The sequence below is a fragment of the Phyllopteryx taeniolatus genome, chromosome 8 (genome assembly GCF_024500385.1).
Source record: "Phyllopteryx taeniolatus isolate TA_2022b chromosome 8, UOR_Ptae_1.2, whole genome shotgun sequence".
NCBI classification, from domain to species: domain Eukaryota; kingdom Metazoa; phylum Chordata; class Actinopteri; order Syngnathiformes; family Syngnathidae; genus Phyllopteryx; species Phyllopteryx taeniolatus.
The window spans coordinates 17,033,932-17,054,413 of NC_084509.1; the positions used below are offsets into that span (position 1 = coordinate 17,033,932).

The 20,482-nt window shown below is 42.8% G+C and overlaps 2 protein-coding genes across 3 annotated transcripts in view; one reads left to right on the forward strand and one right to left on the reverse strand.

The window, feature by feature from the left end:
- Nucleotides 1-1,690: 1,690 nt before the first annotated feature.
- Nucleotides 1,691-17,470, forward strand: spred3 (sprouty related EVH1 domain containing 3). Of its 2 annotated transcripts, none has more exons than XM_061781224.1 (6): nucleotides 1,691-1,816; nucleotides 5,183-5,339; nucleotides 5,861-6,029; nucleotides 7,802-7,863; nucleotides 9,716-9,868; nucleotides 10,839-17,470. In XM_061781224.1, exons 1-6 carry the CDS (start codon nucleotides 1,806-1,808, stop codon nucleotides 11,835-11,837), a joined length of 1,551 nt encoding a protein of 516 aa, XP_061637208.1. In that variant the 5' UTR covers nucleotides 1,691-1,805; the 3' UTR covers nucleotides 11,838-17,470. The 2 variants fall into 2 exon arrangements, with proteins under 2 accessions (XP_061637208.1, XP_061637209.1); XM_061781225.1 differs by having other exon boundaries at nucleotides 9,726-9,868.
- A 2,585-nt stretch (nucleotides 17,471-20,055) lies between these two features.
- dhx34 (DEAH (Asp-Glu-Ala-His) box polypeptide 34) overlaps nucleotides 20,056-20,482 on the reverse strand; it is a 32,176-nt gene continuing 31,749 nt past the window's right edge. The window contains exon 16 of the mRNA XM_061781220.1: nucleotides 20,056-20,455. Coding sequence (XP_061637204.1) covers nucleotides 20,316-20,455 — 140 coding nt within the window. The 3' untranslated portion in view covers nucleotides 20,056-20,315. The remainder of the gene's footprint in view (nucleotides 20,456-20,482) is intronic.

Sequence of the window (20,482 nt, forward strand, 5' to 3'; positions counted from 1 at the left end):
TCCATTTCCTGAGCCGCTTCTCCTCACAAGGGTCGTGGGAGTGCTGGAGCCTATCCCAGCCTATCATCGGGCAGGAGGCGGGGTACACCCTGAACTGGTTGCCAGCCAATCGCAGGGCACATACAAACAAACAACCATTCGCACTCACTTTCACACCTACGGGCAATTCAGAGTCTTCAATGAACCTAGCATGCATGTTTTTGGGATGTGGGAGGAAACGAGTGCCCGGAGAAAACCCCTGCAGGCACGGGGAGAACATGCAAACTTCACACAGGCGGGGCCGGGGATTAAACCCCGGTCCTCAGAACTGTGAGGCAAATGCTCTAACCAGTCTCACACGTGTGCCCCCCCCCCCCCCCCCCCCACCATGATTAAATATCTCAAATCAAGGCAAAATGCTTGCTTGTTGTGTGCCAAAAAAATATTTTCTTACCAGATAGCTTTTCTGTGAGTTTTTTTCTTAAGATATATAATTATTAATGGTTATGAGTAAGTTTGTTTGAAAATCCCAGAATTTTGTAGGTGACGGTTGTATGAATGCACTAGTTTTTTGCAATGAAGAGTATATTGACATTATGTTGTGCTAAAGGGTCGATGTGCTCATCCAATAATAGAAGGCTCCTGCTGTCTTGTCCTTCGAATGGCTGCAGTGAGAGTTCTTACTGACGCTGGAATTCTTTGTTTGTGGGTTTTGTCAGGGTACTCCAGCTCCCTCCCACATTCCACAAACATGCCTGTTAGTTTCATTGAAGACTGCAAATTGTCAATAGGCATGAATGTGAACACTATGTGACCTGTGATTGGCTGGTGAGGAAAAAGCAGGTCTGAGGAAATGAAAGATGGAAGGAAGAAAGGCAGAAAAGTGACAGATGTATGGATGAAAGAAAGGAGTGAAAGGATGGACGAAGGAAGGAGCCATGAATAAAAACGAATGCAGGGAGGATGGTGTAAAAGGAGGCGATATAAGGCATGCATTCATTAAAAAGGAGGTCTGAAGGAATGAACAAATGAAGGAAGGCAGAAAAGTAACAGAAGGAAGTAATGGAAGGTTGCATGACTAAAAAAAAAAAGGCAGGTCTCAGGGAAGGAAGGAGTCAAGGAGGAAGGCAGAAATGTGGTTTCAGCAAAGAAAGGAATCGTGGGAAGGATGCATGAATAAAAAGCAGATGTGCTGGAAAGGAAGGACAAAAGCAATAAAAGGATGTAAGGATCAAAGCAAGGAACTGGTGTACGGACAGCTCCGAGGGAAGGAAGGAAGGATATTCGAGTGCACCGTATACCTACTTTTGTCCAAATCCATCCCTATGTCCCTAATCTTGGTGGCGCTTGAGTATAACGCGGATGAATGGAGGCTGCTGTCCATGGTCCTGCACATTCCACACCCTCCTCCTAGCGGAACCAAGTGGGAATCGATCTCCTCGATTTCCCATTCCTCTGTGCCTCACATGGCCGCGCCGCGTGCACGAGCCTGTCAATGATTAGAGAGCTAGAGAAGGAGGGAGGGAGGGATGGAGGGAGGGGGGAAGGAGGGAGGATGCTGCCAGCGGAAAATGGCTGCTGCAACCTCCAGCCTGTCCTGATCGGCGGCCGAGACGACGTCGAGGAGGGCCCGGCGGAGAGGAGGCCGACTGCGGGGAGGCGAGCGAGCGGACGCCGGGGACGATGTGAGTCCCGTCGGCGTGCGTTTGCCGCTGCTGCTGCTGCTGCGAGGCGGAGGAGGAGGAGGAGGAGGAGGAGGAGCAGGCTGAGCACAGCGAGAGGAGAGCCCGCCGCGGTGGGCTCCGGCGAGTGGGCAACGGCGAGCCATGGAGGGCGAGTAAGTCCCCCGGAATCAACACCGCTATCCGGTTATTTATTAACATTATTATTATGACAAAACAAAACTTGCATCCATTTGTGCTGGTCAATTTCTCTTCTAATTTAGTGTTCCAAAAGCCGCCTACATGCCCATTAACACGTCATCTATACATGAATGAAAAAGGACGTGCATGCAGCACTGGCAGCAAAAATAATAATAATAATTCCAAAAAAAAAAAAAAAAAAAACCGGAGGCCTGCTATGTGACTATTGCAGCATGGAAAGGGAGGATAAAGGGATGAAGGTAAAAAAAAAGGGGCAAAAATATGGCGAGGATGAGGAGGATGAGGGAGGCATCGTCGCGCCATTCAAGGCGAGAGGCGTCGTGATTTATTTATTTTTTTATTTTTTATCAACGTGTCTCGGCCTTTCATTATGATTTTTAAAGCCAAACTTTATGAATGAAATGTGATTTTTTCCCCCCCTCCCCTTCCTTCCCCTCCTCCTCCTCCTCCTCATCATCGCTCCTTTCCCCCCTCACATCCTTCCCTTTTTTTCTTTTATTCTACGAAAGAAAAAGCCAAAAGCAGCCTCGCCTCGCCTTGTTTTCCGTTCCATTCATAAAAAAACCCAACATCTATTTCTTCTTAATGGCTTGCTTTAAGCAGGGGCGGGATGGAAGAGAAGAAGGAGCAAGGGAGGGGAAGGGGCCAAGCGTCGTCTGATGGCATTATCGCGATGTTTCGGTGCGCGTGCACGCGGCGTTCATTGATGTGTAGCCAGGGAAACACTGAGTGCATTCTTCCTCTTGTGATTTTCTCACCTTGCGCCTGAACGTCGCATACGCGCGCACGGGGTGTGTTCGGATTCATTCACTCATACTGCCTAATTATTATGTAGGGATTTTTATACAGTCGACAATATAGTTCACAAAAAAATAAAAAACACTATTTAGTGATTAGCGGGTAATTACTACATCGAGATTTTTATATAGTGGACTATATAGTATGGTGATTAGAGAGTCAGGAATGAGTGAATGGTTCTCGTTGCGTTCGGAATCATTCACTCATTCCCGACTCCATAATTACTATACAATGGTCCCTTGAGATATTAGTTGAATTAGTTCCACAACCGCACTTGGAACAGAGAATACATCTTTCGCCATTGAAATGAATGGAAATGCCCATTAATCGGTTCCAGTCTCTCCCCCAAAAAACGTCTTTTAAAAAAAAAAAAAAAAGATATACACGGACGGAGCTGGTGAAAACGCCTCAGTTAGCCACAGCAATAGTCTTTTTTTTCTCCAAAGGATAAAGAATATATGTCTTGTCAGTATTGCAATAATAACAATTGTAATAATGTAATATCCGTTGCTTAAAAGGTTGACATGAAACCACCGATTCTATTCGTTAGCCTGCCTATGGCGTTTTGCGTTGTTTGTTAGCATTAGGCTAAACCAGGGCTTGGCATCCTTAAATACTCAAAGACCCGTTTGGAGCATCTCCCACAGAAGAAGAAAAACAAAACAAAGCAAAAAAAAAAACCCAAGGAGCCACAAAACCCTTTTGATAACACTGCATATCATTTTTGGGGTACTTGTGCAGTATGAATAAAAAAAAAAAAACCAGTGTGTTACATTTCTAAAATTAACTGCTGCAGCGAACATAATTGTATTTCTGCTTGAAACAAAAACATTTTGAACTCTGAAAAAAGATGCTTGGTTGAAGCGTACTTTTCAAACAAAATAGTCCATACCTGTTTGAGTCTTCCTCAGATGCAATGAAAGCCAATCCTAAAATCATCCACCTGCAGTGAACCAAAAAAATGCAGTCTGCTTCTGTTTTCCGACAGCAGAACGCTGAAAGACCCACATGGGGCTCTGGAGCCACAGGTTGCAGAGCCCGGGTCTCAATGGACAATTAAGGCACAGCTATGTGGCTGTTTTAAATAAACAATGTGGAAAATTCTCGTTGTATTCTGTCAAAATTGACAGTAAACTGCAACTGGGAGTGGCATTAAAGAGCTTGAAGCCACTCTTGAAGAATTGTCGACGATCTGCCAAACTGCTGCTGGTTGTGAAGTGAGTTGAGTTCACGGCGCTCGTATCGCAAACCTTTGCACGCGAGTCAAAGCAAAACACTTTCCAAATGACAGCTCACGGCACCGCTGTATAGGGATTTTTAACGAACTATGTAGCCCACCATATAGTTTCTTAGTTAACTACATGAAAATGAGGAATGAGTGAGTGATTCATAACATAAGTTATCCCATGCCTACAGTATCTAGTGCCCTCAATGTATCCCACAATGCAACTTGAAAAGTAGTGACCAACTGATGGTCACTAGAAAAGCAATATCCCATGATGCAAATACCTTCACTACATAAGTTTGTTACAATGTTAAAGGGCAATAATAACATGGAAATACATTAATTATTTAACGTTAAACTAAAACGTTGACAGCCACATTTGTTGCAGAGATAATTGAAAAATGAATACATTTAAGGCTGGAGCTTAATGTTATAGAAATGTCAAATTTGGATATTATGTTTCTCTCTTACTACTTACAAGCATTTACAATAACACATTTTCTCTTGTTCTTTTTGTAGATATTTCTCCACATTCTAAATAATTAAAATGCAGATGGCAATACACTTAAAGCACCTCATTGCTAGAGACAACGTAAACTTCTTGATGAACTGTCAAACTACTGAATGCTAAAATAAAATGAGATAAAAGGGAAATGTTGCTTGGTCATTGAGCAAAACCAGGAGACATCTTCTGTTGCTGAATCAATCTCTTTCAAGTGGGGAAGCTGCACATATTTGCAATCACTTGACGACTTTTAACATGGGAAACATAGACATTGATTGAAATTTAAAGAAATGCCCAATTAGTGTTTTTCAAAATGACAATAGCAAATACTCCCTCCTCTGGCTGATTGGTATACTGTTCGCTCTCTGTTGGGGTCGGGGCAAATTTATTGATGTGACCCCAGAGAACTTTGGAAACATTGCCAAAACTGTCAAGAACACAGGGAAGAAGAAAAAAGAGGGAAAATGGGAGACAGAGAGGTCATGTTGTTGTTACTTTTGGTTTGTCCCATTAGTGTCGCAACACCAAGTATGATATGTTTGGCAGTAATGAAATGAAAATGTTCTATTTTAAATTGTGCGACATGTTATCTTGTAAATTCAAGGCAATGCTAAAAACTACTGGTATTTGACCTTTTTGTAAGCCTGTGTAAATCGTTGCTGGGGGGGGGGGGGGGAGGGGGCATATAAAATCTGGCCAAGGGCGCCACATTGGCTAGGGCCGGCCATGTGTATAGTGGATAGGGAGTGATTCGTGACACACTCCCATGTTGTCTTTTCCCGCCTCCTCTAGCGTGCGTGTTCGCGCCGTGGTGATGACACGTGACGACTCCAGCGGCGGCTGGGTCCCACTGGGCGGGGGCGGCCTCAGTCACGTGGTCATATGCAAGGGGCGAGGCAACAAGCGGAGGGAGTATGTCATACGCGGGGAGAGGCTGCGGGACCGAGCGGTGAGCGCAATGTGATGATGATGATGATGATGATTATGATGATGCATCTTATTCATTTATTTGGGGTGGGCTTCTCATGGCTTTTCGCAAAAAGTTGAATGCAGGCAACTGGACTCGCCCTTGGTTGTTGAAGGTTGTTTCACGCCTTTAATCCAGTCCAGAAGGCTTCTTTATTTTCACTTGGGAGTTCAAAGCTCATAACTCAATTTTTTTTTGAATATACAAAAAAATAAATAAATCCCCATTGAAATTACAATAATCCATTTCAACCCCCCAAAACCCACAAAAATATTTGTATGTAAAATAGCACTGTATTGTATAAAAACATGAGAATGTGAATAAATTAGTTTCATAAAGTCTGTGAAAAGCGCTGACATGATAAGACATTTCACCTTTAATCCAAGAGGCTTGTTCAATTCTCCATACCGTCATTCAATTTTTGCGGAGGACCAAAACCTGGATGACTGAGAATCCACAGACATGTTGTAATAGTGTGTGTGTGTGTGTGTGTGTGTATTTAGCCGGTGTTGGAGTGTGCTGTGCAAAGGGGCCTGGTCTACAACAAGGTGAACCCCATCTTTCATCACTGGCGGGTGGACGAGCGCAAGTTCGGCCTCACCTTCCAGAGTCCAGCCGACGCCATCTCCTTCGAGAAGGGTCTGCAGGCCGTCATCGACAAGCTGGACCGAGGTGGGTGTGCACCCCACCCTCACGCTCTAATCTCCAGTATTTGTGTTTTTTTTTTCTTCCAATTCACAGGGAACGGTTTAAAATAGATCGTTGAGATAAAAAATCAGTCCGATGTCAGCAAAAAAAAAAAGTATCTGATCGGACTGGTTCTAAAATCTCAGATTTTACTGCTCTTATACAAGTAGTCAATTCCATTGTCCACTCCAGCACTTTTAGCGAGCAGCGCCCGGACGGCATGCGGATCCCATGTGATCACAACAACAGGTTGCTAAAGTGCTAAAGTAAGAGTGAATGTTGCTTGCTTAAAGTCATTTATTGACACTCCAGTTGAAGTTTACTGCAAAACTAAGCACACGTAACAGAATAATTACACCTCGTGAAATGTTCAAACACATCCCAGACTTCATTTCTTCGCTTTCGCTCACCCAAATTGCTAGCTCAAAGCTAACACACAACGAATGAAAAACACCTTTGATGAGCAAACGAAAATTAGCATTGAACTCGTGGCACTTAGATCTCAAAATAATGAATATTCGTACACAAACACCGTATAGACATATACAAAGAGGCAATATAACAATAGTCTTTGGCATATATTCTTCAAACTTTGTGAAATAACAGTATTCAAACGTGAGTTCTTCTACTTTTGTTGTTACTGCAAGTGTGTATCTCACTGCGTGCAACACACTGCCCCTCAGAGGTCAAGATGTGCACAGCAGGAACAGCGATCCCAACAATGAAGGCACACACTGAGACCACCATAAACTCAATTGTTATTTTGCACTTTGAAAGTATAATTTGTATTGATTATTTATTGAGGTTATTTTTCATGGTTTTCTCATTCATTCATTTTCTGTACCGTTTATCCTCACTAGGGTCACGGGCATACTGGAGCCTATCCCAGCCATCTTTGACCCTGAACTTGTGTCGCACATATAAACAAACAACCATCCGCACTCACATTCACACCTACGGGCAATTTAGAGTCTTCAATTAACCTACCATGCATGTTTTGGGGATGTGGGAGGAAACCGGAGTCGACGGAGAAACCCACGCAGGCACGTGAGGCAGATGTGCTAACCAGTCGCCCACCGGCCGGCGATTTTCTAATATATTTTATTCAATTGTATTACATTCTTAGAGCGTCTGCCTCACAGTTCTGAGGACCGGGGTTCAAATCCCGGCCCCGCCTGTGTGGAGTTCGCATGTTCTCCCCGTGCCTGCGTGGGTTTTCTCCGGGCACTCCGGTTTCCTCCCACATCCCCCAAAAATGCATGGTAGGTTAATTGAAGACTCTAAATTGCCCGTAGGTGTGAATGTGAGTGCGAATGGTTGTTTGTTTGTGTGTGCCCTGCGATTGGCTGGCAACCAGTTCAGGGTGTACCCCGCCTCCTGCCCGATGATAGCTGGGATAGGCTCCAGCACTCCCGCGACCCTTGTGAGGAGAAGCGGCTCAGATAATGGATGGATGGATGTATTACATTCTTATTTTTAAAGTTACTATATGTTACCCATTGGTGAATAATAAATGGGTCAGTTTTTCTCATACGTGCTGTTGCTGATTATCATTCTATGTGAGTAATATCACTTGAGCCAGCCTTTTCTAACATTCCACACGATAAAATAATGAAAGTATGTATGATTATTGCTGATATCGGATCTGACCAATATCGGTATCGGCTAAAACTCAAGACTGCAATATCGGTATCGGATGTGAAAAAGTTGGATCGGGACGTCCCTAGTTTAAATGTCTCTCCTCTGATGCGTTTCAGGCTCGGACTCACCCTCGTCCTCCACACCGGAGGAGGCAGACACAGAGGACGACGGGCAAGCTGTGAGTAGATTTTGGTTCATGTTTTGAATAGGAGTCCCTGTAGGTGCCCCATGGTTCCTTTTTACCCAAATGGTACTGGTATGTTCCTAAAATGGTAGAACATGAGAACACTTAAAGATAGGATCAGTGAACCCCATGAAACAGGTGTACACTCTGAGTCTATTTTAGGGTACTGCTGTATGCTGATTTACCCCAGTGGACTCCAGAAGAGCACAGGTATGTTCCCAAACTGCCAAAAGTCAAGGCTACACAAGTAGAACCTTTTTGACGATACCACCTCAAAGGTTCAATGAAACAGTCCAGTCAATTTCAAACCTAGTACACTCCAAGCTAACTGTTTGCACCTGTTCCTGGTCCCCAAAAAAGGGAGAGGTACATTCCAAAGAGTGTGGAAAGATAGAACATTTGAAGGTAACAACCCAATGGCAGGTTTGGACCCTATAAACTATGAGTGCACCCAGAGTCCACATTAAGCTACAATCTATGCTGATGTAGCCAGAGTGGAGGCATGTTCCCAAACTGCTAAAGTACAACCTTTGAAGGTAATGAATTAAGGTTGTCTATTACAAGGTACGGTCAATGCTACTGTAAGCTCGCGCAGTCCAAGATAACAATTTGTACCAAAAAGGCATAGGTCAGCTCCCAAAAGAAGACTTACAGTATTTGAAAGGAACGACCCAGGGACAGGTTTGGACCCAATTAAATAGGAGTGCATTTAACCCATTTTAAGTTACGGTCTTGGAATGTACCCTAGTGGACTCTGATGTGACTGTTTGTACCAGTTCCTGGTCCACAAGGTTACAGGTACATTCCCAAACTAGTAAAAAAAAGAAAGTCAAAAGTGCTGAAATAGAGCCTTTGAAGGTAACTAACTTATCAGAGGCATGATTTGACCTCAACCCAATGAAATAGGGGCATACTCAGTTTAATTTGTTAGGAACCCATTTAATCTCAGAATTTTCCCTGACATGTAAACATCCAAATCAGGTGTCACTGGTAGTCCTTTCAAGTCATCAAGTTTTGTTTACGATTACTATTGTGACCAGTGGTTTGAAATGTGGACTCAAAGTTTGTGCCTTTTCCGTGTCCATAAAGGGACAGGAATGTTCCCAAACTAAAAGTCAAGTCAAGGGTACACAAAAGTAGAAACTTTGATGGCACTACCTCAGAGACAAGACAACATAGGTTTGTTACAACTTCACTAATGTACTACATAGGTCTCCAAGGTAATTGCTTGAATGTGTTCTGGGTCCAAAAGAGTACAGGTGTTCCCAAACTGTAAAAGTCCAAAGTAGAACATTGGAAGGTAGCCATTCAGGGACATGATTAGACCCTGACCCCATGAAACAGACCCCTGACCCCATTTTAAGGTACAGTCTATGCTGGTGTACTCTCAGGAACTCAGGCTGTTTGTACCTTTTCCAGGACCAAAAAGGTACAGGTATACTCCCAAATTGTCAATGTCAAGTAAAGTAGACCCCCCCACCCCCCATGGACAAGACACTGTAGCCCTGATAAAACTAGACTAATGTACCACATTTGTCAAAGTATAAGACTCCAAGGTAAACGGTCTCTAATATTTTCACATCCAAAAAGGTACACTTATGTGTCAAACTGTAAATGTCAAGGGGAGAAAGGTATCAACCCAAGGACAGGATATAGGATTCATACAATGAAAACATTGTTAATGTATACTAGACTGGACTTCAAGGTAACTGATTGTACCTGGTATACATGTTCACCAAAAGTACAAAGGTAGGAAGTTTGAAGGTGTCACCCCTAACGACAGCCTATAAGACCCTCTCAAGATTTTGAAGTGTTGAATCACGGGATGATGTGTGACCTCTGCTAGTCCCATACAGGCAGCGAGTCGTCATCCAACAGCAGGAAGGAGATGCTTCCTAAGCCCATCACCATTGTTACCAGCGAGTCGTCCTCCGCCTGCTTCGTGCGGACCGAGGAGTTCGCTTTCACATCTGGTGGAACCACACAGACGCCTGCCCAGGTAGCACAGAAAGCTTTGAGTGTCAGGTCCTCGAATATCTTGTTTCCACTGAGTGGTCCGGTTCAGTTCAGTTCAGTTTGGAAACGTGAATCCTGATCTGGCGTGTTTCCAGTGCAGGGATTCAAGGGCAGTAGTTCTCAAACTGGGGTCCCAGAGGCATAACTTATTGGGTACACCAAATAATCTGCAATACATTTTTGTCAATTATTGTTATATATATATATATATATATATATATATATATAATAGACTTGCTCCTTTAATCATGGAACATATACAAAAGAATTGAGAAAAAATATTACAACATATAAATAAATTAAGTGTTAGTGTTTTAAAATAGGGAGTTACTTTTCAATCACCCTGTATATATTTCAAAAGAGCATACCTGCATATGATAGCAGTGCCAGACCAGTCCACCAATTTAACAAAAATGCAAAAAACCAATCACTCTGCCCTATTTTAAGATGAACTAAACGCTCTGATATGATAACGGCTAAATACTGAGTTTAATTCAATTGAATTTATTTACATTCCTTCCTATTAAATAGGCCATAAACAAAGTTAAAACGTTCAAAAAATAATTTCCATCGCATTTAGGAGTGCTAATTATGTATAAATGACAAAGACTATGAGGGGTCCTTGGAATTTCTCGCTGGATCTAAAAGGTTTGGCAATCCCTTGTCTCGGCAGCTGTTGGTGCTCGAAAAAAGGTGTAAAAATCAGTAGGGTAAGGATTGATCTGATCTGTAAATCTTGGAAAATAGACAAAGGGTCGGGAGCACGATAAGGAGAATACGGGTAAACTCTACACCTGAAAGTGCTGCGTTTGTTGCGGTTATGCAGGATGTGAAATGAAGATGAAAGTGACCTCTGCTCAGGTGAAATCTGATCCCATTCGAGACGTGACAAGAAATGCGGCAGCAGCGGGCTGTTCTCTTCCTGACTCTGTAACTCAACACTGTCTCTGCAGATCCACGCCAGGCCGGGACAACACCAGGTCTCACAAATGACCGCTGCCTTGAGTCCCCCATCACCACCATCCCAGCCTCCCGCTCTGCCGTCCCCACCCCCAGGCCCCCCGGCCTCGTCGCCACTGTCCCCCCTCTCGCCAACCCTTTCCCTGCTGGAGGAGGGGGACCTGCGCAGTGTGGATCCCTGCAAGGACCTGTGGGGGTCCAGAGGATATGAGGACTATCGACGAGCAGGGGCCACTAGGACTATGGTTGGGGGGCTGACTGGAGGCGTCGTTGTAGGTAGCGGGGGGAGCCTGCAGGACAAGTCCGAGCTGTGTGTGGTCCGCTTTGAGAAGGAGATGTCCGGGGTGGGCACAGGGGGCTGCGACGTTACGGTGAGTCTGGACAGCAAGGCGGCCCAGCGTCTGTCCTCGTCCTCACCCACCTGCATGTCCATCCCCAACATTGTGTCCGACGTGTCCTCAGGGGCCGGCTCCCCCCAGGAGACTGGCAAAGGCTCCCCTTCGCCCTGCTGCATACACACCTCCCTGGCCACGCCCCGCTCGCGGACTCGTAAGAGGGGCGGCGGGACCTGTGGGGACCCGGGCGCCATCTCCCCCGACGATGACAGCCCGTGCCCGCAGGGATCGTCGTCGTGCTCGTCCCGCTGTGTGTACTGCCGCTCGGTGTTCAGCGCCTCGGAGAACGGCCGGGGCCGCTGCAGGGATGCCCCGGACCCGGCCCTGCACTGCCTCCGCCAGTGGACCTGCGTGTGGTGTGCAGAGAGCCTGCTCTACCACTGCATGTCGGACTCCGAGGGCGAGTTCTGGGAGCCGTGCTCGTGTGACGACTCCATGGGGGGCCATCTGCACCCCCTATGCTGTGCTCGTTGGCTGGCCCTTGTGGCCCTGTCGCTCTTCGTGCCCTGCATGTGCTGCTACCTGCCTTTGCACGCTTGCCTGCGTTGCGGCGAGCGGTGTGGCTGCTGCGGGGGAAAGCACAAGGCGGTCCGATGAGACCAGGCTTCGGGCGAGAAGTGAGAGGGGCACCCCGACGTGGGGCCCATTGTTATTTTCTGAAGCCCCCCAAAGCCTTCCACTGCATTCCGCTTTTTCTCTTTTCAACCCGGGGGGCCTTCTTGGACTGGGGGTGTATCGCACTCGGACCACCTTTCACGGAGCCTTTCATTGTGGATCCAAGCCGATGTCCAGTTGGTGACCCCGAGACTTAACGCAAGAATGAGGGTTGGTAATAATCACGTGTATGTTGTTTTGAAATGCCCGTTTGGAAAGAAAAAAACTAAACATTTTACAGACACTGCCCAATTTATGAAGCTCCATAAGGCTGTTTATAACACGTTATTTTGCAATTTTTATATTGTCACTACGTATTCCTTAGTGCCTATTGAAAACTTAGTCAATACAGTCTCAGTAGCACAGTGTTTCTCAACCTTTATTGTGCCAAGGCATATATTTTATACAAACCCCAGTTCAAATGAAGTTGGGACGTTGTGGAAAACAGAATACAATGATTTGCAAATCCTGTTCAACCTATATTCAATTTAATACACTACAAAGACATTTAATGGTCAAACTGATGAACGTTATTTTTTTGGGGGGCAAATATTCTTTCATTTTGTATTTGATGCCTGCAACACGTTCCAAAAAAGCTGCGACGGGGGCAACAAAAGACTGGAAAAGTTGACGAATGCTCAAAAATCCCCTGTTTGGAAAATTCCATAGTTGAACAGGTTAATTGGAAACAGGTGAGTGTCATAATTGGGTATAAAAAGGAGCATCCCCAAAAGGTTCAGTTGTTCACAAGAAAGGATAGGGCCAAGTTCCCCACTTTGTCAACAACTGTGTGAGAAAATACTCCAACAGTAGAAAAACATTTCTCAATGTACAATTGCGAGGAATTTAGGGATTTCATCACCGACGGTGCATAATATAATCAAAACATTCAGAGATTTTGGAGAAATCAATGCACGTAAGTGGTAAGGCTGAAAACCAACACTGAATGCCCATGACCTTTGATCCCTCAGGTGGCACTGGAATAAAAAAAAGCATCAGTGTGTAAAGGATATACAGTCCTGACCCGTCTCCCATTGTTGCAGGCATCAAATTCAAAATGAGTGAACATTTGGAACAAACAATCAAGATGATCAATTTGAACATTAAATATCTTGTCTTTTTTATGTATTCAATTGAATACACAGTGCTGTGAAAAAGTATTGGCCCCAGAATCTGTCCTGACAAAATGTAGTCGGACAAAATATCTAAAAAAAGCTGCAAAAAAAAAATTACAGCATCCACAACAGTCGAGAAATACAGTAATTGACTATCAGTCTGAAAAGCGTTACAAAAGCCATTTCTAAAGCTTTAGGATTGCAGCGAACCACAGGGAGAGCTATTTTCCTCACATGGAGAAAACATGGAACAGTTGTGAACCTTCACAGGAGTGGCCGGCCTACAAAGATAACCCTAAGAAAAAGCAAAAACTCATCTAGGAGGCCACAAAGGAACTCAGGACAACTTCTAAAGAACTGCAGGGCTCCCTTGCTTCAGATAAGGTCAGTGTTCATGACACAACAATAAGGAAGAGACTGGGCAAAAATGGCATCCATGTCAGAGTTCCAAGGTGAAAACCACTGCTGACCAAAAAGAACAAAGGCTCATCTTTAAAAAAAAAATCAGAATGATTCCCAAGACTTTTGGGAGAATATTATATGGACTGATGAGACGAAAGTTGAGTTTTTTGGAAGGCGTGTGTCTCGTTACATCTGGCGTAAATGTAGCAAAACATTTCAGAAAAAGAACATTATACCAACAGTCAAACGTGGTGGTCTTAGTGTGACCGTCTTGGGCTGCTTCCCTCCTTCAGGACCTGGACAACTTGCTGTGATTGATGGAACCATGAATTCTGCTATTTAACAGAGAATCCTGAAGGAGAATGTTCAGCCATAAGTTTGCGACCTCAAGCTTAGCGTACTTTGGTTCTGCAGCAGGATAAGGATCTGAAACACCCCAGCAAGTCAACTGCTGAATGGCCTTAAAAAAACTAAATAAAGGTTTTGGAGTGGCTTAGTCAAAGTCCAGAATTCAATTGAGGTGTAGCAACATGACCTTAAAAAGGCCGTTTAGGCTTGAAAACCCTTAATTGTTGCTGAATTGAAACAATTCTGCAAGGAAGAGTGGGCCAAAATATCTCCACTGAGATGTGAAAGACTCATTGCCAATTATAGAAAATGCTTGATTTCAGTTTTTGCTGCTGAGGATGGCCCACCAGTTATTAGGTTTACGGGGCCATTACTTTTTCATAAAGGGCCAGGTAACTTTGAATAGTTTTAATAAATTAAATCACCATTTAAAAACAGCACTTGTTCAAGTACAAGTTCACTTGGGTTATCTGATATTTACATTTTTTGGGTCATCTTAATCATTAAGGTGGGGAAACTCTGCAAAAATATAAAAAGTTAGAAGGAGGCCAATACTTTTTCACGGCACTGTAGGTTGTAAAGGATTTGCAAATCACTCTATTCTCATTTTATATACTTTTTTCACAATATCCCAACTACATTGGAATTGGGGTTTGTACTACAAAATTCTCACAAAATGTCACAAAAAGTAAGGAAAATGAAATAATGATTCTGTCAACTGACTCACCAATGTACTTATTGTGAAATCTCGGCCTGCTTAGTTGAACACAAAGCTATTACAGTGAATTCTATTTGCGTGGGCAAGAGAAAAGGCCCTGCCGCGAATAGCAAAAACCAGCGAGTAGGTAACACTTCGCCTAAAATGTTAACTGCCTGTAGATGCCAGAAGATAGCAGCGAAGCACAACTGTTGTCGAAATTAAGCTCCTCAATTCACTTCAACATACAGCGGCTGAAATAAGTATTTAACACGTTACCATTTTTCTCACTAAATATACTTCCAAAGGTGCTATCGACCTAAACATTTCAGCAGATGTTGGGAGCAACCCAAGTAATCCATACATACAGAGAAAGAAGAACAAATAAGATCAGAAATTAAGTGCGTAAAAATGTGAAATGACACCGGGAAGAAGTATTGAACACATGAGCAAAGGGAGGTGCAAAAAGGCATGGAAAGCCAAGACAACACCTAAAATCTATCAATAATCAAACAGCAATCCAGCCCCTTGTCAGTGCAAATGAATATCAGCTGGTTCAGTCCTAATTGATGGCCTGCAAAAACGTCTCATTGCCAATCTGCGAGTCAAGACACATCTCATGATGGGCAAACTAATTGTTGCAAAACATAACGATGGCATTGGTTTCAGGCGCAGATCTAAGATTCTGAACATTCCAGTGAGCACGGTTGGGGCCATAATAAGTAGTAAGTGGAAAGCCAATCATACCACCATAAATTTGCCTCGATCAGGTGCTCCTTGCAGGATTTCTGATAGAGGAGTGCAAAGAATAATCAGAAGAGTTGTCCAAGAGCCAAGGACCACATGTGAAGAGCTTCAAAAAGACCTGGAATTAGTGAGTAATGCGCTCCGCCGCCATGGCCTGTATGCACGCTCACCACGCAAGTCCCCATTACTGAAAAAAAAAAAGAATGTCAAAGCTTGTTAAAAGTTTGCTGAAAAACATTTGGACAAGCTAGTTAAATACTAGGAGAATATAGTCTAGTCGAATGAGAGCAAAATTTAACTGTTTGTAAGCCATAATGCACACCAGTTTGGAGGAGAAATGGCACTGCACATCACCCTAAAAACACCATGAAGTTCAGAGGTGGGAACATGATGGTGTGGGGCTGATTTCCATCAAATGGTACTGGTAAACTTCACATTATTGAAGGAAGGATGACTGGGCAAATGTACTGAGACATTCTTGGCAAAAATCTGCTGCCATCTTCGAGGATGATGAAAATTAAACGAGGGTGGACATTTCAGCAGGATCATGATCCAAAACATACTGCCAAGGAAACTCTGTTGGTTTCAAAGAAAAAAAATACAGCTGCTAGAATGGAATCACACCAGAGCAATGCCTGCGACTAGTTTCTCTATACAGGAGGCATCTTGAGCCTGTCATTGAAACAAAGGCTTTTGTACAAAGTATTAAATAAAGACCAGTTGGTGTGCTCAATACTTTTCCCTGTGTCATTTCACATTATTACACACAACCTAATTTCTGATCTTATTTGTTCTACTTTCGTTTGTATGTATGGATTACTTGAGTTGTTCCCGACACCTGGTGAAATTTCCAGGTCAGTAGCACCTTTGGAAATATATTTAATGAGAAAAATGGTTACGTGTTAAATACTTAGTTCAGCCGCTGTAGTTGCTTGGCACCAAGATGATCTCTCACGGCACAGTGGCTGGGAATCACTGCAGTAGTGTACGGTTCTTTATATTAAAATGTTTTAATAATAAATAGTGCAATACAGTTCAGTCTTAACATGAGGCCATACATGAGAACGACCAATCTTGTTTGATTTCGGAAGCTAAGCATGTTCAAGCCTGGTTAGTACCTACGCCAGTCATTTAGTCAGTTAGTTACCCAAGCCAAAACTTCATCCAAAACCAGCAAACTCGAATAGGAAGCTTGGATGAAGACGGTCGTAAAATGGTCCTACCTTTAAAATTACAATTGACAGGGTTGTCAACTTTATACTCATCATCATCAAATGCTTGTTCAGTCAGGGTTTCTTCAGTGGGGGGTTCTTTATTGTTAAAGGAGCCTTTTGAGGTCTGAAGAAATGATCCAAGGAAATTTGCAACATTTTCCTCTTCTCATTGTAAATACATTGGTAGCATTATATGCAGTCCTTAGCAAAAATCTCTCCACTCCTGGTCCGGTCCTGATGACTCTCCAAAAGAGAAAATGCTTCAGCCATGACTTTCGTCTCGGCCATCTTGGACGGAACAGGTTCCTCTTCTTCTTGCTCTTCACTACGCTTAATATCTTCCAATTGATTTCAGTGCTGCCTGGCAAAGGTTGTGGGAAAACTTCGTACTAAACTGAAGGTGCGAAACCTTAAATGCTGACTTGTGGAAGCGTGTCCAAAATGTTCGTAAGTTGGGGAGTGTCTGTAATTGGTTATTATTTTATTAAATATGACGATGAGTCCTCCCCTCCAGTGGCACAAACAAACTCACAGGTCCTCGAGGAGTTCGGTGTTAGCCTGTGTCATATGACAGACGTTGCCCTTTACCTCTGACTTTACCTCACGGCTGAAAAAAAACAAAACTACGAGAGACCAAGCCTTGGAGAAAATGTATTTGACAAACGCATGAGGACAATTATTAGTAGGGCGGAAGTGGCAATGACAACCACTGGACGTAACACCATGCGTCACTGTAATGAGAATAAAGAAAGCGTGTTAAAACACCTTCACATCTTCCCATCACCTCGCCACCTCGCCCCAAAAAACTTAACCAACTTAATCCATGGACGCGTGCGTCAACACCTCCACCCAAAAGATTTAAAAAAAACAAAAACAAAAACTAGTGCAATGAACACTGTCTTAAAGAATATTTTTGTACGTCATGTTAGGGGAAAAGTGTGGTAACCAACTCCTGTCATGTGTTGTTGTGACCAATAGGTAGAGGCCGCAACGCTACGCCCAGAGAATCAAATGAGATCCAATACAAGAGCTCTATTGACACATGACATATATTTCCATTAGAAAAATCTCACAGCACCCCACCAAACAAAAATGTCCCAAAGGTATACAACCTATTCGCGGGGGATAAGGACCAAGCCCTGCCATGAATAGCGAAAATCCCAGTTATTGATGCCCCCGGGTAAGGATTATTATAACTGCCGATAGATGCCAGAAGGTGGCAGCAAAGCACTTTTGTTGAAATTAAACTCCTCAATACACTTCAACATACCGGTAGTTACTTGGACCCAAGATGCCACAAAATGGCAAGAAAGTACTACTTTTGTCAAAATGAAGCTCCTCAATTCACGTCAACATACTCATCTTGGCACCAAAATGCCACAAGATGGCACCAAAGTAATACTTTTATAGCTTTGGGCTGAGCACAGTTTTTGAGCAAATAACAGAAGAAAGAAAACCACAAAATAGATGAATTTACAAATGCCGAACAGCGAATATGTTGGTGTTCACTGTATACTAAAATAATGACGACCTCGTCTCAATTTACTCACAAATTTACTCACTCGGCGTGAAATATAGTTGAAGACAAAGCTAATATTCTGTTGTCTGAAAGGCAACAAGTGCATACCCAGATTAATTGGACATATGCCATCTCGCGGAGGATCATTTCATTGTCCTGCCTGTATACATCGCTGGCATACATAGAAACAAAAAGATACATTATTTGTAGTAAATAAATCATTAGTTGGAACCACAATAATAACCATTATTTATCTATTTCGATCACATTCACTTCTACTGGCGTACCTAATTTAGCGGCTTGGTGAGCAGCAAATGACAGCTTCACGAGAGCTTTGAGAGAGACATACAAGCTGCTACTTCAAACTCCCGCTCCACCTTGTGCTCATTTTCTTTTTCAAATTTTTTTTTTTTTTTAATCGCCACTGTTACACATTATAGTCATCCTTAGCTGACACTGGCTATATTCACAGGACCATAAAACTTTTGGAAGGATGAATCTCCATTAGCTTTGGGTGATGCCATCGCTATTCTAGCTGCATGACAGTTTTATATAAAAAAAAAAAATTCTAAGTTATTATTTCTGCTCACATATTCATCTCAATAAATTAGGATATCATATTAAAATCTATTTGAGTAGTTCAATTACAAAAAATTAAACAATAATTGAACACATGGGAAAATACTTTTCAGAGGGCCAATTCCTACCTAATTTATGTAGCAAATAGAATTGTTATTGTAATTTATTTTGTAATATTCAGATTTCCTGAGATGGCAAATCACTGCAAAACTACAAAAAATAAAATCACGAAATATTTTACTCTGTGTGTAATGAATCAATATTATATATGAGTTTCATTTTTTTAATTGAACTTCTGTAATTAAGTTTTCCACTATTTTCTAATTTATTGAGATGCAGCTGTATATACAGTAGCCACTAAAACCAAATTTCCACAAAGCGGTACTGAAAAGTGGGCCGGGTGAGACATTGTGGAACGGAATTTCTGGGACCCTTTATAATTAAAACGGAATCAAATGCAAACGGTACTGAACCACTTTCTAGACTGTTTCACACCCCACCAAAATGGCTGCATCGGAAATGTAACAGAAGAGCCAGCACAAAAAATGTCTTTATTCTTGTAAAGATTACTACTTAATTTCTTGAAGAAAAATAACTTTATTATAATCCGCCTCTCCCCCGAAGATAGCTGGGATAGCCTCCAGGCTCCCTAGTGAGGATAAGCGGTACAGTAAATGGATGGATGGATGATAAAATGACAACTTTTGACAAGTGGTAGTCATGTGTAATTAGCGTTAGGATTATTAGGTCGTCCTTGGAAAAATTCTGCCCTGTAAAGGGGGTCCCTGAACCCAAAACGTTTGAGAACCCCTGCCTTACAGACAGGACAGTGAGCCCCCGAGCCTGAAAATTGGTCCCCCCATTCTGTTTGTGTTATGAAAAAGTACAGAAATGTCAGTAAAATTTACAAATACTGTCAGTCACGTAAATATAGCCACTATGCATTTCTTCTTCTTCTTCTATCTCCTTTGCAGCTGCAAAGTCTTGAAAATGAAAACTGAGATCTCAGATGGTTTCAGAAAGTTCTCTCTCTCGACCAAAATGGAACACAGCCACATTTTGGTCCAATTCAAATTACTGTAGTTGTGTCCCGCCATTGACACAGTTGATCCTTATCCATTTTGTGAGTGAATCAACTCACTACAAAAAATAATAGTTTGCCCCAGGAACCTAAACAGCCATTCTGCATCCTCCTCCACACAACATTGCACGCACGTCCACTGGTTGACTTGAAGACGCAGATGGACCAAAGCCGTAAAAAGAAGCCATTGTGCACAAACGCACACACACACACACGCACACACGTTTGTTACTTCCGCTTCACACGCACAGATGGCGTTCCCGTCCACACTCTTGCAGGCTCCCTGTTCTTACATCTTAATAAATGTGCCTTTTGATTTGAGTAATCAATACCTTATGATTTACCTGAGTAACTCTGTATTCAGTACCATTTCTCTTATTTCATTTCTTCCTATGTGCATATTTCCAAAAGTATTTATTATTACTATGATTTTCAAAGTAATTAATGAGACATGACCTCTGTTAATATTTATTTATTCAGATTCTTTTGGGGTTTTTTTCTCCTATGAGGCAGGTTTTTTTTTTTTTTTTTTTTTTTATCTTTCGTGCTGTCTTCTGACTTTGTGCTAATGTGCTGCTTTGAGGTGTTACATATCGTGGGTTTGTATCATTATTAAACCCTCACTCTATATTTTAAATGCTCCTCTCTTGCTTGAAGTTCATTTCTTCAGCAGTGTGAAACCATGACTGCTTTTTAAAGAGAATCAATATGTTAATGAGTTACTTAACAGAGTACATATGCTGCCTTTTGTGCTTGAGGATCTCCGTTGATGTGAGCGTCAAGTCTTGGTCACAAATGTCACAGTGGTAGACTCGGCAGAGACTGGAGGAGGACGAGTTTGGCTTGACGACATCCGGCCCTAAAAAAAAAAAAAAAAACATTCACC